Raw genomic sequence first — 12,482 nt, forward strand, 5'->3', positions numbered from 1 at the left:
TTCTTTTTGTTTCATTGGGGATTTTTGTGAGGAAGATTGCAGGCTCCTGAGGCTTCTGGGAGCAGGACTCGCCTTTCAGAGGGGGCCCAAGTCCTGCTGGCTCCTGGTGGTCGTCGAGTGAGGAGGGAAAATGTGTGCGGCCTCGCCCGGGGCCGGGGCCGGCGGCTGCCCCCGGCAGAGGGTGCCGGAGCGCAGGGACTGTCCTTGTCCTGTCCGCCCCTCGGTGCCGCACCCCTCCCCTGTGTCGGGTCCCGGGTGACGTTCGGATGCTGGGGAAGGAGGAGGCGGAGGAGGAGGAGGAGGAGGGGAAAGGAGCGCAGCTTCCTCCGCCCCCAGTCGGGGTCGGTCCGTTAGCAGGAGCGCAGGGCCGGCGCGGCGGTGCCCGGGACGAGTTTGCGGCAGCGCCTCCGGACCCCTCTCCGCCCCAGGCGCTGCTCCCTGCGGGCTACCTGCGGGATCTGTGCCGCGGCGGCCGGGCGGGCAGCATGGACCCCGCGGCGGCGGCGGGACGGCGGGGGGCGGCGGGCCGCCTCCTGCTCCTGCTGGCGGCCGCGTCGCTCCTTTGCCTCCGCGCGGCAGGTAAGGAGCGGGCCCCCCGGCTGGAGGGGAGGATGCCTCTGCTCTTCGAGTAGGGGTGTGTGGGGAAAGGGGAGGCAGGGGAAGCTGCTCCAGTTCCTAGGAGAATTGCGCGTATCCATTTGGGACCGGCGGAGCCGCCAGCATCCCCAGGTGGTGGTTCATGGTGGTTACTTTCTATCTTTCTTTTTTTTCTTTTCTTCTCTTTTCTTCTCTTTTCTTTTCTTTTCCCGCTTTCTTTTATTTTTCTTTTCTTTCTTCCTTTCTCTCTTTCTTTACGCCATCCTTTTTGTTTTCTTTTATTTTTTTTCCCCGGTTCTTGGCACAATGGAAACCTGATGCTGTGTTCTTTATAAGGGGGCGGGGGTTGGCAGGAGGCGAGGGCAGCTAAAACTTTTACCCCGAGCGCATCCCGGCGCCTCTGCCCCACTCTAGCGGCAGGATCTTCGTGCCTCTTTTCGGCGGGTTCAGCGCTCCGAGGCTGGTTGGTAGCCACTGAGGGGGGCAGGGTGAAGGGAGAAAGAAGGAGAAAACAAAGGAAAAGTTCGGGGTTTTGTTGTTGCCGAGAGTGGATAGCAATGTGTGGAGCCTCCTCCTTCACTCTGCCCGCCCTCCAGCCCTCTCCTCGGAATGGTTATAATAATGTGTTATTATTTGGGACGTTGAGTGTTGCCAGAATCTCAGCGGGAACCAGGAGGGGATTAAAGTTGAGTGGGCGAGGAGGCAGCCGCCGTGCTTGCAGCTCATGGAGGCTCGGCGGGGGTTCTTTCTGTGTGTTTTTGAGCTTTAGAGGGTCCCATTTTCTCTGTGTACCTGGCCGACCCTCAGGGACTGAGAAGGTCAGACTTTGGGCTCAGGAAACACTAGGGCGCGCGGTTCAGTGAGCTCCGCGATTGTTTTTAGGGCTGAACAAACTGTCCCTATTAACATCTGACCTGGCGCCGTGGCAGCAGCGCCGCTGCTGCTGAACAGATGCCAGTTTGTCCGACATCTCCGAGGGTAGCGCCGTGATTTACAGAGACCTTAGGGAATGTGTAGGGTTGGAAAGCCACGATGGTGTAAGACACAGTTCCTGTAAAAGAAGCCGCATAATTTTTTTTTCTTTTTTTAAAAAAAATTTCCCTCCTCCGCTCACGCCTAAGTTGTGTGGTGCTTTCAGGGCAGGAAAGGGGAGGCTTAACGTTTTCGTTTTCTCTGGGATGTGAAATGCACCGTCGAGGTAGGAGCTGCCGGATCCAGCTCTTTGATCTTTCATGAAGCCGTTCTCTGGAAAATTGCCCTCTCCCCCTCTGCAGCAGATAAACCTTACTCACAAAGTCCTTCCCGGGATTCCTTGCCCAGGGACCGAGGGAACAGATGACAAGGCTGCACCATTTCCATGCCATGTTTGTATTCCTTCCCCTTCTGTCCTCACCGGGCAGTGCGGGAGCTCGGCGGGTTGGCAGAGCCTTCCTCCCCCGCCTTTCCTAGCTTTAACTTAATTGCACCGACGTGCTGGAGGAGACCGATGATGTCTTTAAGGAAAAACAGTGATGCTGCAGATTAGAGGGGACTTGTTAATCAATTGCACGTTTGAAAGACCTTTTCTTCCCTTTGTTGCTTTCACTAATCCGTTTAGCTCTCCCCGGGAGGTGACAGATGCCTTTATTTCCTGTTATTCAGCTCCGGGGTCCGAGGTCTTGCCATTTGTTGCCTTACCATGAAGGGAGAGGGTCAGCAGAAAGCTAGAGGTCTGGGAGCTTTCCGGGCGAGAGCAGGAGGCGGGCATGTTACAGCTCGCGGATTTGGGGTCAGTTCCCGTTGCGTTTATTTTTCCTAGAGCCTTTATTGCTCCCTTTGAAGAGGCTGCCCCGCTGCTCTGCCCCTCCTGCAGGGTCCGGGGCTCCGGGGATCCCCCGGGGCCGCAGGGAGGACGACGTTCGTCCTCTGACGGTTGTAAGAGGAGATGCCGGATCGTCTGTCCCCGGCCCCGCTTTATTCCCTTCACCCTGAGCAGCTCGATCTGTTTTCCGAATGCAGCAGGAGGGAGGTGTGCACGGTGTCCCGTGAGCTTCTTTCCTTTCTTCATTCCTTTTTTCGTTCGTTCCCTTACCCTCCGGTGCAGCCCGAGAACACCGACGCTTGTGCATCTGCCACGGCCAGACTCTCTCTGCCCTCCCAGAGCCTCCCCACAGCTTCCCGGGGGGTGGAGGAGTGCACGCTCCCGGGAACCTCTGGCCGGGCGCGGAGCTGCCCACGGGTGGAGCGCCTGGCGCCGGGAAAACGGGCCGAAAAAGCGCTGGGAGTGTGGCAGCGTACCTCCGTCTTCTTTTGTGGGCAATGGTACTGCTCCGTCCACTTGTATATGCTTTCAGGAGACATGTCAAGTTTCAACCTTCTCGGAGGCAGTATAAAATCATCAATTACCATTAAAAGCGCGTTTGGGGTTTATCCTTTTATTTTAGAGCTTCCCCATAAACAGGCTCGTGATAATCGCCTCAACCACCTGTAGAAAGCGTGGATTCACTCTACTTCGATAGGCATGAAGTTTGAGACTCCATTTTCTTCTCTGAATAAGTGTCACAGTGGTTGAGAGCCCATAATCACAGCAATAAATACTTGTGTACTTCTATTGTTGAGGGGTATTCTTCTGTTTAATTAGATTTGCTTAATGGTAAACAGAGTATTTGTTACTCTACATTTCACTTAAAGGTTTATTTTTGAAAATGTTATTTCAGCCTTTCCAGTGTTCACTTTTAGAATATGGCCAGGTGAGAGGCAACAGCAATGAGGATGGTCATTTGTTGAAAATGGTGATGCACAATGGACTCGGCTTACAGACTTTTGCCCCCTTGCCATTAAATAGGAAAGGACATTTAATCAACTGGAAATTGATGCTCACATGACTTGAGAAGTATGCAGAATGCAGTGTTCAAAAAAAAAAAAAAAACAAAACAGAACCACAACAACTCTGTCGACACAATATCTGGGAATGAAAACATAATGGTAACTCATGGCTGTGATTTTGAAAGCCCTGAAGTTTGTAAGCTTCTACCTAACTTCATAAAGAGAAAACCTCTCTAATTTCTGAGAGTACAGTGTTTGTGGAGAAACTAATACAAGCATGGATTACTTCTGAATGTCTTTAAATGTCTAACTACAAAAAGTTATAAAATATTTTGATCTCAAAAGTTGCATAAGACTTAGCTGTAGCTCCATTCTGACTTTAATAAAAGAGATTCGGCTCTGGAAATTTTACACAGGTCATCTGATAAAAGTCAGTACATCTTTGAGTACAAGGAGTTTTCAGATAGCTTTTAATAAATGATATTGCCCACATTAACTATTTTTAGGTCAAATCTTAATCAAACCCTTTCTAGCGTTAATTAAATTGTTAGTTTAGTGATGAAGTTTATCATTGGGTCAAGAGTTGGCACTGGATTTTTTTTCCCCTTGAGTGTCTTGATTAAATTAAGGATTTGTAATGGAATTGCACTTATTTCCTTAATCATTTTGTTGCTGTAAACAGCATAGAAATGCAAGATGCTGGAAGAAGAGGACCACATGAGAGATGAAGCAAATTAATCCTGTTTAGTGAGTTTTCAGTTGTTTGCAGAGAAGCTGATCTTTTTTCTAAACTCACTGCACTTTGTCTAAGGTGTGAATAGCTTTCAGAACTGTCATTGACATGGGAATATGTTTGACCACTAATTAAAGGACTTGTGGAGTCCTTTTCATGGCTTATTTTCAGTGTCTTAAATTTCTATTTTATATTCAATAAAAATGTCTTTTAGAAGCAGTCAGCATCTCAAGCTTTTAATCATACTTCTGACTGAGAGAATTTATTTTAAAGGTCTCTTTGTATTTATTTTTTTTTAACATTGCAGACAAAGAAAAATATTAAGCAAACTTTCATTTTTTTAAAAATAATAACTCCTTTTATAGATGTTCTCTGTTGCCTTGTGTGGTTGCTCAGAAGGAAGAAATGCTACTTACAGTATTCCATCTAATTTATAGCATCTGTCACTATGTTCTCTGTGCAAAGAATGGTTTGCTATTTAAGTTTGTTTATTCATTGTGAGGCTGTTGCTTTATAAAGGAAGTTGTCATTAGGCTCAGCATGTCTGGAAAGCATGCAAGCACTCAAGTCTTCTAATCCAGTGACTACAAAGTAGTTAACTCTTCAAAGAAAAGGAACGACAGGATTTTGTTGCACTGAAAGAAGATGCATTGTTTGTTAATCCTGCTTTTAGTTGTTGCTCCACTAAAGACTACTACAGCATTTCTAGTAATCATTCGGGACAAGCATGGATTTTGCTTAAATTATTGTCTTTTCTCTTGGTTTTTTTCTAAACGCATAAGTAGTGAAATGTCCCTTACCGGGTTCTTGCATTTACTTTTTCTGGGACTTTGCCATACACCAATATTCATTTGCAGCATCCTGCTAGATAGTTTTGCTGATGTTTTCCACAGACTTGACTCACAACCCAGCTTTTTCTTTTGACATCTGTTTGTCCTCCTCGGCCAGCTCGGGAAAGGACTTCCTCTTCCAAGTGATGCCAGCTTGTGATCTTTTTTTAAAACTAAAAATTTCTGTACATGACTTTCCAGGCCATAAACCATACTTTTCAAAAAGTCAAAAGGCGATCTCTTAGTTATAAATTGTGACTTTGTGTTTTAGATGGCAGGGGACAAAAGCTTTCATTTAAGAACACAAACCAATCTGCATTGTAGTATCAGTGAGAACAAGAAATCACTATAGAAATATATTTCACCAAGTAGTGCACTCTTACTGTGATGGGCATAAGTAGATGAATTCCACCAACATTGAAGACCCAGTATAGGTATCCTACATACAGTTCCATCCTTCTGAGCTGGTGTTGAATCAGTTTGTGTGTATCTCCATGCGCCATTATGGACATGTATCAGTAGTGTGTGCTGCTTCAGGAAGCAAAGGGAACATAACTCCTCCTGTGCTGATTGAATTAGCCCTCATGTCTATTGATGCCTTCTGTTTTTGCTGTAATGTGTGCCTGTCTTTGAAGGCGAGTGAAGGAGAGCGATACAGAGTAGCTGAGGGAGGGGAAGGGTATCACCTTTATTACTGATTCTGTAGGAGGTATTTAAAGGATGAGTGTGGTTTCACGTGCCTGTTGCTCTGAGTCTAGAGCAGAGTTCATTAAAGGCTCTCCTAAAGGCTGTGTGTGGTTGGTGAGGGCGTAGTTTCACAGACACCTGCAGCTCCCAGTTTATTTAGTTAAATCAGCAAGCTGGCTCTGCTGGAAAGTAGTCATAGAGAAAAAATGAAAGAATACATGGACAGAGAATTAGCACAAGAGATAAGGCATTTTTTTCTTCCACTCTAATGATTTTTGCTGAAGGAGAAGGAAGATAATTTGTCTGGGTACTGCTTGCAGGAGCAGCAAAGTGAAATGAGTGGGGAAATATTGGGGATCACGGTTTCCCAGAGTTTGGTTTCAAGGTGTGAGTAGCTGAATCAGGAAATTAGATTGGATCCCCATTTGGCATTTTGTCCCTGAGCAATCCATCAGTTTCACATGTCTAACATACCTTTTGGATTTGAAATTTCTATTCAGATGTGATTTTCTTAAGACAGCAACAAACAAGTTCAGTATTCTTTCTTGAACAAAAAGACCCCTTGTGTATATTGTCATACCTGTGAAACCTCTACTGAACTTAGATTTCTGTCTTGTAATTGCTTTGTTGGACTTCCTTTTATATGAACAGAATAAACATTTAATTCTGTAACTCCAGATTACTTGTCTTCATCACTTGCCACTTGTCTTCATCAGAACTGCTCTAGGGTGTTCATTTAACACGTCATCTGGTGAGTATGTTTTCAAGGTGAAATAGTTTCTATAAATGGTTTTCCTTGCTTTTTATAGTTTAACACATTAACATTATTTTTTTCCCCCATGGTATTGTCTAGATAAGAAGAATGACTTGACTGGTTGTATAAAGAAGAGGTAAATTCTGTAAGAGTTCTAGAATTCTGAAGGCTTACTTTTCAAAACAGTCTACACAACTGTCTAGTTGAATCATAAATGAAGCTATCAATGGATTAATTCTTTATCAAAGCAATAGCACAGTCACATATTCAATTATTGTGTAGATAGAGAACAGATAATGTACCACAAAAGACAGGAAGAATGTTATTCCTGTGTCTTTAAGTATAAAAATTAGGGTTGAAAATAATAAACTTAATTACTACTAGTCAGAAAAACTCTCCTAAGTCAAATGAATTGTAAACAAACAAACAAAAAACCAAAAATTTATTGTATATAAGTGTAAAAGAGGAATCAAAGAGCTCTACCAAAGACAGACTAATGAGAGTGGCAGACTGCTGCACAAATGGAGAAGATTGCTTTCTTCCATGTCTACAACAGAATAGATGGGTGTTGTATCTCTAACTTTTCTAATAAAGAAATAATAATCTGAAACTGGTACAGAAGGTCCATGTGAGAGTGGTATGATAAAACTGTAATTGTCTGTGGGACAGCCAGTGCTGGCAGAGGGGGCTGCACATTGAGGGACAGGAGGTCTGAGGCACAGCAGTGCCACCTTAGATCAGATGAAGTTGTTGTGGGACCTTGCTTGTTTGTTCTTCTCTTTGGAGGCAGAACAAGCAAAGGTCTTGTTGTATAAGAAGCTCTCTGGAAGAAAAAAGCCAAGAAGGACTGTTCTAGAAACATTAATTCAGTTTGCCTGGGTTTGCATGAGAAATTACTCCCATGAGTACATCAAAAGTATTTTTGAATAGAGCAAGGTCAGAAAATAAGAAAATGGGAAAAAAAAAAGAAAAAGAGTGTTACTTGATAGTCTTGGACTACTGCAGCTGAGTGACTTTAGAGTAGGTCCTGTCAATCTCTTGTATGAACCAATAATAAATAGAACTGCTTGAAAGCTTAAGATGCCTCAACAATGTATAAAATTTTCTGCCTTGTTCATGATCATAAAATTTAGAAGGAAGTTATAGTATGCAAAGAGAATGCTGAGATTTTTTATCCTTAAAATGAAAAAGCTTGTATTCTGGGAGATAAATAATAGTTTTGCTATGCTTGTTTCTTGTTTAGAAAAATGACACAGCAGAATTGTGTTATAGATAAAGCCAATAATAATACTAGAGCTAGTAAGGTTGCAGCAATGTTTCTATCTATAATAAAATTTATCCCTTCTTAAAAATCCAAAAGCATAAATAGGCAAGTGAAGGCTGCAGACAGAGAACCCCAATGTAATATCATCTGTACTCTTTTATTTCAGGCATTAATGGTTCTGTTCTGATTCTAAATATGTGCTGCTTTCAGATTTTGCTGACAAACTAGAGGAGCATTTTTAAAATAAATTGTCCTCTTAACATGTGCTGCCCTGACATATATTTTTCAAGTAATGCAAAACTATGGAAACTGTATATCAGAGAGCTGACTGGACAAAAATTAACCCTGCAGAATCCAGCGCTGTTCTGGCCTGGTCCTTGAATTGGCTTACCTCCAGTACCATGGACCACCAGAATTGGTGTGGGGAAGAGAAGATGGATGGCTGGGAGGAGGAGCACATGGCAGCCCTGGCAGAGCAGCTTAAATTGCCATGGGACTGTATTCTTGGAGAGAGAAAATCATATATGCAAAAATATTAACATAATTTTGTGGGCTAGAAAATGTAGAGACACTTCCACAATATAATTGTAATTGATGACTGTCTAAGGTTTGGATTCTGCAGAGTGAAGATGAACCTGTGCAGTTTAAATAAGAAAATTCTCACCTGCCTCAAAAGTCTAGTCTGCAAACAGGTGTTTAGTTTTCAGATTCTCACCACAAATCGTCTTAGCCATTTGTCTTTGTGTTAGAACTGTTGGATCTTCAGCAGTTGCTACTTAAGCTGCATTTTAGGAGTCCACTGAGTTTTTCATTGCAAGTAAGAATAAATGATCTTTGAAATTAAATGTCTTAATAAAACAAGGGAATCTTTTCAGTACAGTAAACAAGGAAATGGACAGAATGCAAGTTTTGTGAAGATTCTAAAGATCTATCAAAGCTTTCTGAGTATTCTTTAAGTTGAAAATACCAAGGATCTTGTAGCATCTATCAGTAATTACTCTTTTAAATCTTACAACTTCCTGTGGAGAAATACAAATCATGCTGCTTTTGAGTTAATGTGAAACATTTCTCTCATCAAGTTGAAAAGAAAAAAGGGGAGGAGTCTACGACAGGGAAACCAGAAGCTTATGTTCATATAAGAATTTCCTTTTTTGGGGAGTGGGAAATTAAAATTATTTATGGTGCCCTAGGAACTCAGTAGTTGAAGAATGAGCTTAAACATAAAAAAAATGTTTTAAAAATTGTAGTTATAGTGGTGGTTAATGATGACTCCTTTCATGGTAGACCAGAATACCTTACAAAGGGAGAAGTGGTAATACGTAGATAAAATTGCAAGCTTGAACAGGATCTGAACCAAACCTACATGAGAAAAACATATCTGCTGTTGTTTTAATTTTAAAAATAGCTGTGCTTCATAGCTCTGCCTGGAAACAATTTAATACAACAAATTGATTTTTGTAGAAAGTATTTCCAGCCAGACCAGAAGCAGTACTTAAAAAAATACCTTGAAAGGGTGAGTCTGTTCTTTATACTTGGTTTTGCAAACTCAGTGAATTTGGATATTTATATCTGAAATTATGGATAGTAATTCAACCTGTTTTTCTAAAGCTGATCTCACATTTATCTTTTTCTCTCTGTGTCAGTGTAGAAATATGATTCAGAAGTATCTTCTCTAACAGAGATAGCAGAGAAACTGTTACAAAGTTCATGATACTGTGGTTTTCAAAGTAACAGAAAAAACCCTACCACGTTTCTTTCAAGTTTTATGTCTAGAGAGCTTTTGGATAATGTTGCTCTTGAGAAAAATATGCTTATTTTTACTAGTGTGTTATCTAAGAACATATCACATGTAAAAAATGCTTTGAAGAGGATCATGCTAATCAATGACAAGAGCATGCAGAGTTAGGAAAGACAGGTTTCAGAAGTTATACCAATCTGTAATCCAAAGGCCAAATTTAAAGTCAGGAGCAGCTTTGATTCTGGAACTTGAGGATTATGTGTTTACGCAGGAAAGGACTGCAAAAACTAAGGTGTTAATTTATAGCATATTTTCAGAATTACAAAACCTGGAAAATACTATCTCACATTTATTACAGAGGCAATTATTAGAAAGTCTTAACTCAGTGTGAAACTGAAGAGTAAACTAGATGCAGTATTTTCTTCCTGCATACAAGGCCTTAGTGATCAGTGAAATATTTGTAATGTCATCTTTACTTGTACTAAGTCAGACTGGCATGTGATTTATCATTTCTAGAAATAGAGAAAAATCAAACCTCTGTGGTTTACTGTGGTGTTAGGCTCTGTAGAAATTGTTCAAGTGTCTTTACCTCTGTTATATTTTCTGGAAGATCAAGGTCTTCTGTAACCACAGTATGACTGGGGAAAAAAGGGATCTAAAAGGACCTTGAGAGGTTGGATTATTTGTTCTTCAAGACAGAATCAACTTTAGCTGGCATAGCCCATTCTCAGAGGTGACAGGAGCAGAGATGCAGTGACTTCCACTGGCAGGCATGCAGACTTAGTGCTTACTTACACTTGATTGCAATCCAAGTGCATTATTTACTGTTACAATTTATTCCTCTACCTCTTGCAATTGTGCTTGATTTTATTTTTGTGGCTTCTGAAATAGATCCTCAAACTTTGACACAAATACTTCTCAAAAATTTTCCTGTCTCCTTGTAGATATCTCTCTTTCAACACCCCCTTCACCATTACTGTTTTCTCAGCCTTTCCTCTTACATCATGTTTTCTGAATCTTGTGGTTGTGCTCATTCTTCTCTACTGGACCTTCTCCAAAACATCTTTCTTCAACTGTGCTAACCAAAACCGGTGTATTCTAGTCCACGCTGTACCAAGACAAGCTGAAGGAAGATGATTGTCAAGCTGAAGGAAGATGATTGTTTCCTATATTTACCAGATGACGTTTTTATTTCCCTGATTGAAGTCTGACTGTTTTGTGGCAGGATAGCCTTGCTCAAGTTCTGATCCACTCCAGATCTTCCACAAAGAATTGTTGCTAAGCCCCAGTTTGGTACCAGTGAAATGGTTTAAGCAGGAAACTTTCTGCCTGTCTTCACTCTGTTGCCCATCTTTGTTCCCACCCTCTCCATACTATTTTTTACTGGTGTTTGATTCCATTTGCTAAGACCAGAATGTTTGCAACACCTAAGAGCATGGTGTTGCCTGTGGAGTTCAGTAAGGCAGATATCCATAGCACTGAAACTTGTGAAGCTCCACAAATTCACTGAGACTTAACTCTAATGGTTTTCTAAGGAGCTGTCATTTGCCACTATACAAAATGTCATGTTTCACCTATGAGAATGTCATAGGGGGCAGTTCCCTCCCCACTAGTGACTTCAGGCTCTCATTCCATACAGCATCTTAGATGTCATGTTATGGTCCTCAGGAGCTAAACTTCCCTCAGCAGAAACCCTTGTGACATGCGTAAGACTCTGCTTCTCTGGCTTCTTCTTAAATAACCTGCCTTTCTGTAACTTTTGTTTCTATAGCTCTGGTAAGATATATTTTCATATTGTACCAGATTCATCAGTTTCAAAGGCAGAGAGTTCACACCTGCCTATTTTCAGAGACTGATTTTTTTTTTCTGAGTTCAGATAAAGCTCATAGAAAACTTTGCAAATGACAGTTCTCTCTCTGAGTCTTAATATCATGTCTGTGTCAATTTCATGGATTAAAATTACACCCTTTAATCTCAGACTGGGTAATGTATTCCTACATTTTACTCTTCAAAGTCCCGTATTGAGTGAGTAGTTGCATGTTGCAAGACCAAGGCAATTAACTAAAACTACTCTAGCTTTTGAAGCATATGATAAAAATTAATTTTTAAGCATTAATGCGTCTGTGAAATAAGTTACGGTTTTAAAACTGTAGAAATGATGTAAGAGTAAGTAGGTGTACTTGTCATTGTCTGTACAGGGTTCTCCTCATTTCCTGTGGCTCACATCATCCCATCTTCCTTCATTTTATTTTCTAATTTAACCTTTTTCCCTACAGCATGTTTCCTTGTGACACTTGGGTGTTTTGTTGTTTGATTGTTTTCTTTCTGACTAATTCTTCACCCACTGAGTAGCACTTTAGATCTTAGGAATTCACAGACATGTTATGGTTTCCTACTAATGATAGAAAGTATTTCAGTGATCCACAGTGGCTGTTCCTAGTTGTCTGGAAAAAAAAGTTCCTGGACAGCAGGTAGGAAAAGTGCCTCCAAAGAGATGGTGACTGAGCAGTTAGCATCCTCCCTCATAACTCATGTTGCTTGAGAAGCCATTTTACCATCTACAGGTTCTGACCCTTTGGGAGCCTTAATAGTGTAAAAGAATAATGGACTCTGCTTGTTTAGGAAAAAAACATGCTTTGTTTTTCTGCATGCCAAAAACCAAACTTGTGAAATAGTGAAAATTATTACATCCTTTACTGTTGCACATGTTTAATGTATAAAAACTGTTTGTGGGTTTTTCCCCCACTCTTTGGTGTTTTTTCCTAGTGTGGGGATTGGTTTCCCCTTACCCTTTTTATTCTTTCTTTCCTCCCCTTTCCTTTCTTTCCACCTTTCTTTTCATTCCCCCCTTTCCTTTCTCTCCCCCTTTCTTTTCCCTGTTTCCTTTCTCTCCTTGCTTTCTTTCTTTGTCCCTTTGAACTGATGAAACCGCTCTCTTTGGTAATTCTGAGTCAGCTGGGTCAGTCCTGGGCTTTTCTGTGCAGAGACTGCCAAGTTTTTAGAAAGTATGTGGTGGTTTAAGGATTTGGATATATGTCCAAAAGGGACAAGATTTGAGACTTCCAACTGTCTTT

The 12,482-nt window shown here is 41.7% G+C and overlaps 1 protein-coding gene across 1 annotated transcript in view; it reads left to right on the forward strand.

Moving 5' to 3' along the window:
- Positions 1–251: 251 nt before the first annotated feature.
- ROR2 (receptor tyrosine kinase like orphan receptor 2) overlaps positions 252–12,482 on the forward strand; it is a 151,427-nt gene continuing 139,196 nt past the window's right edge. The window contains exon 1 of the mRNA XM_032096680.1: positions 252–579. Coding sequence (XP_031952571.1) covers positions 267–579 — 313 coding nt within the window. The 5' untranslated portion in view covers positions 252–266. The remainder of the gene's footprint in view (positions 580–12,482) is intronic.

The sequence above is a fragment of the Corvus moneduloides genome, chromosome Z (assembly GCF_009650955.1).
Source record: "Corvus moneduloides isolate bCorMon1 chromosome Z, bCorMon1.pri, whole genome shotgun sequence".
In the NCBI taxonomy this organism is placed as follows: domain Eukaryota; kingdom Metazoa; phylum Chordata; class Aves; order Passeriformes; family Corvidae; genus Corvus; species Corvus moneduloides.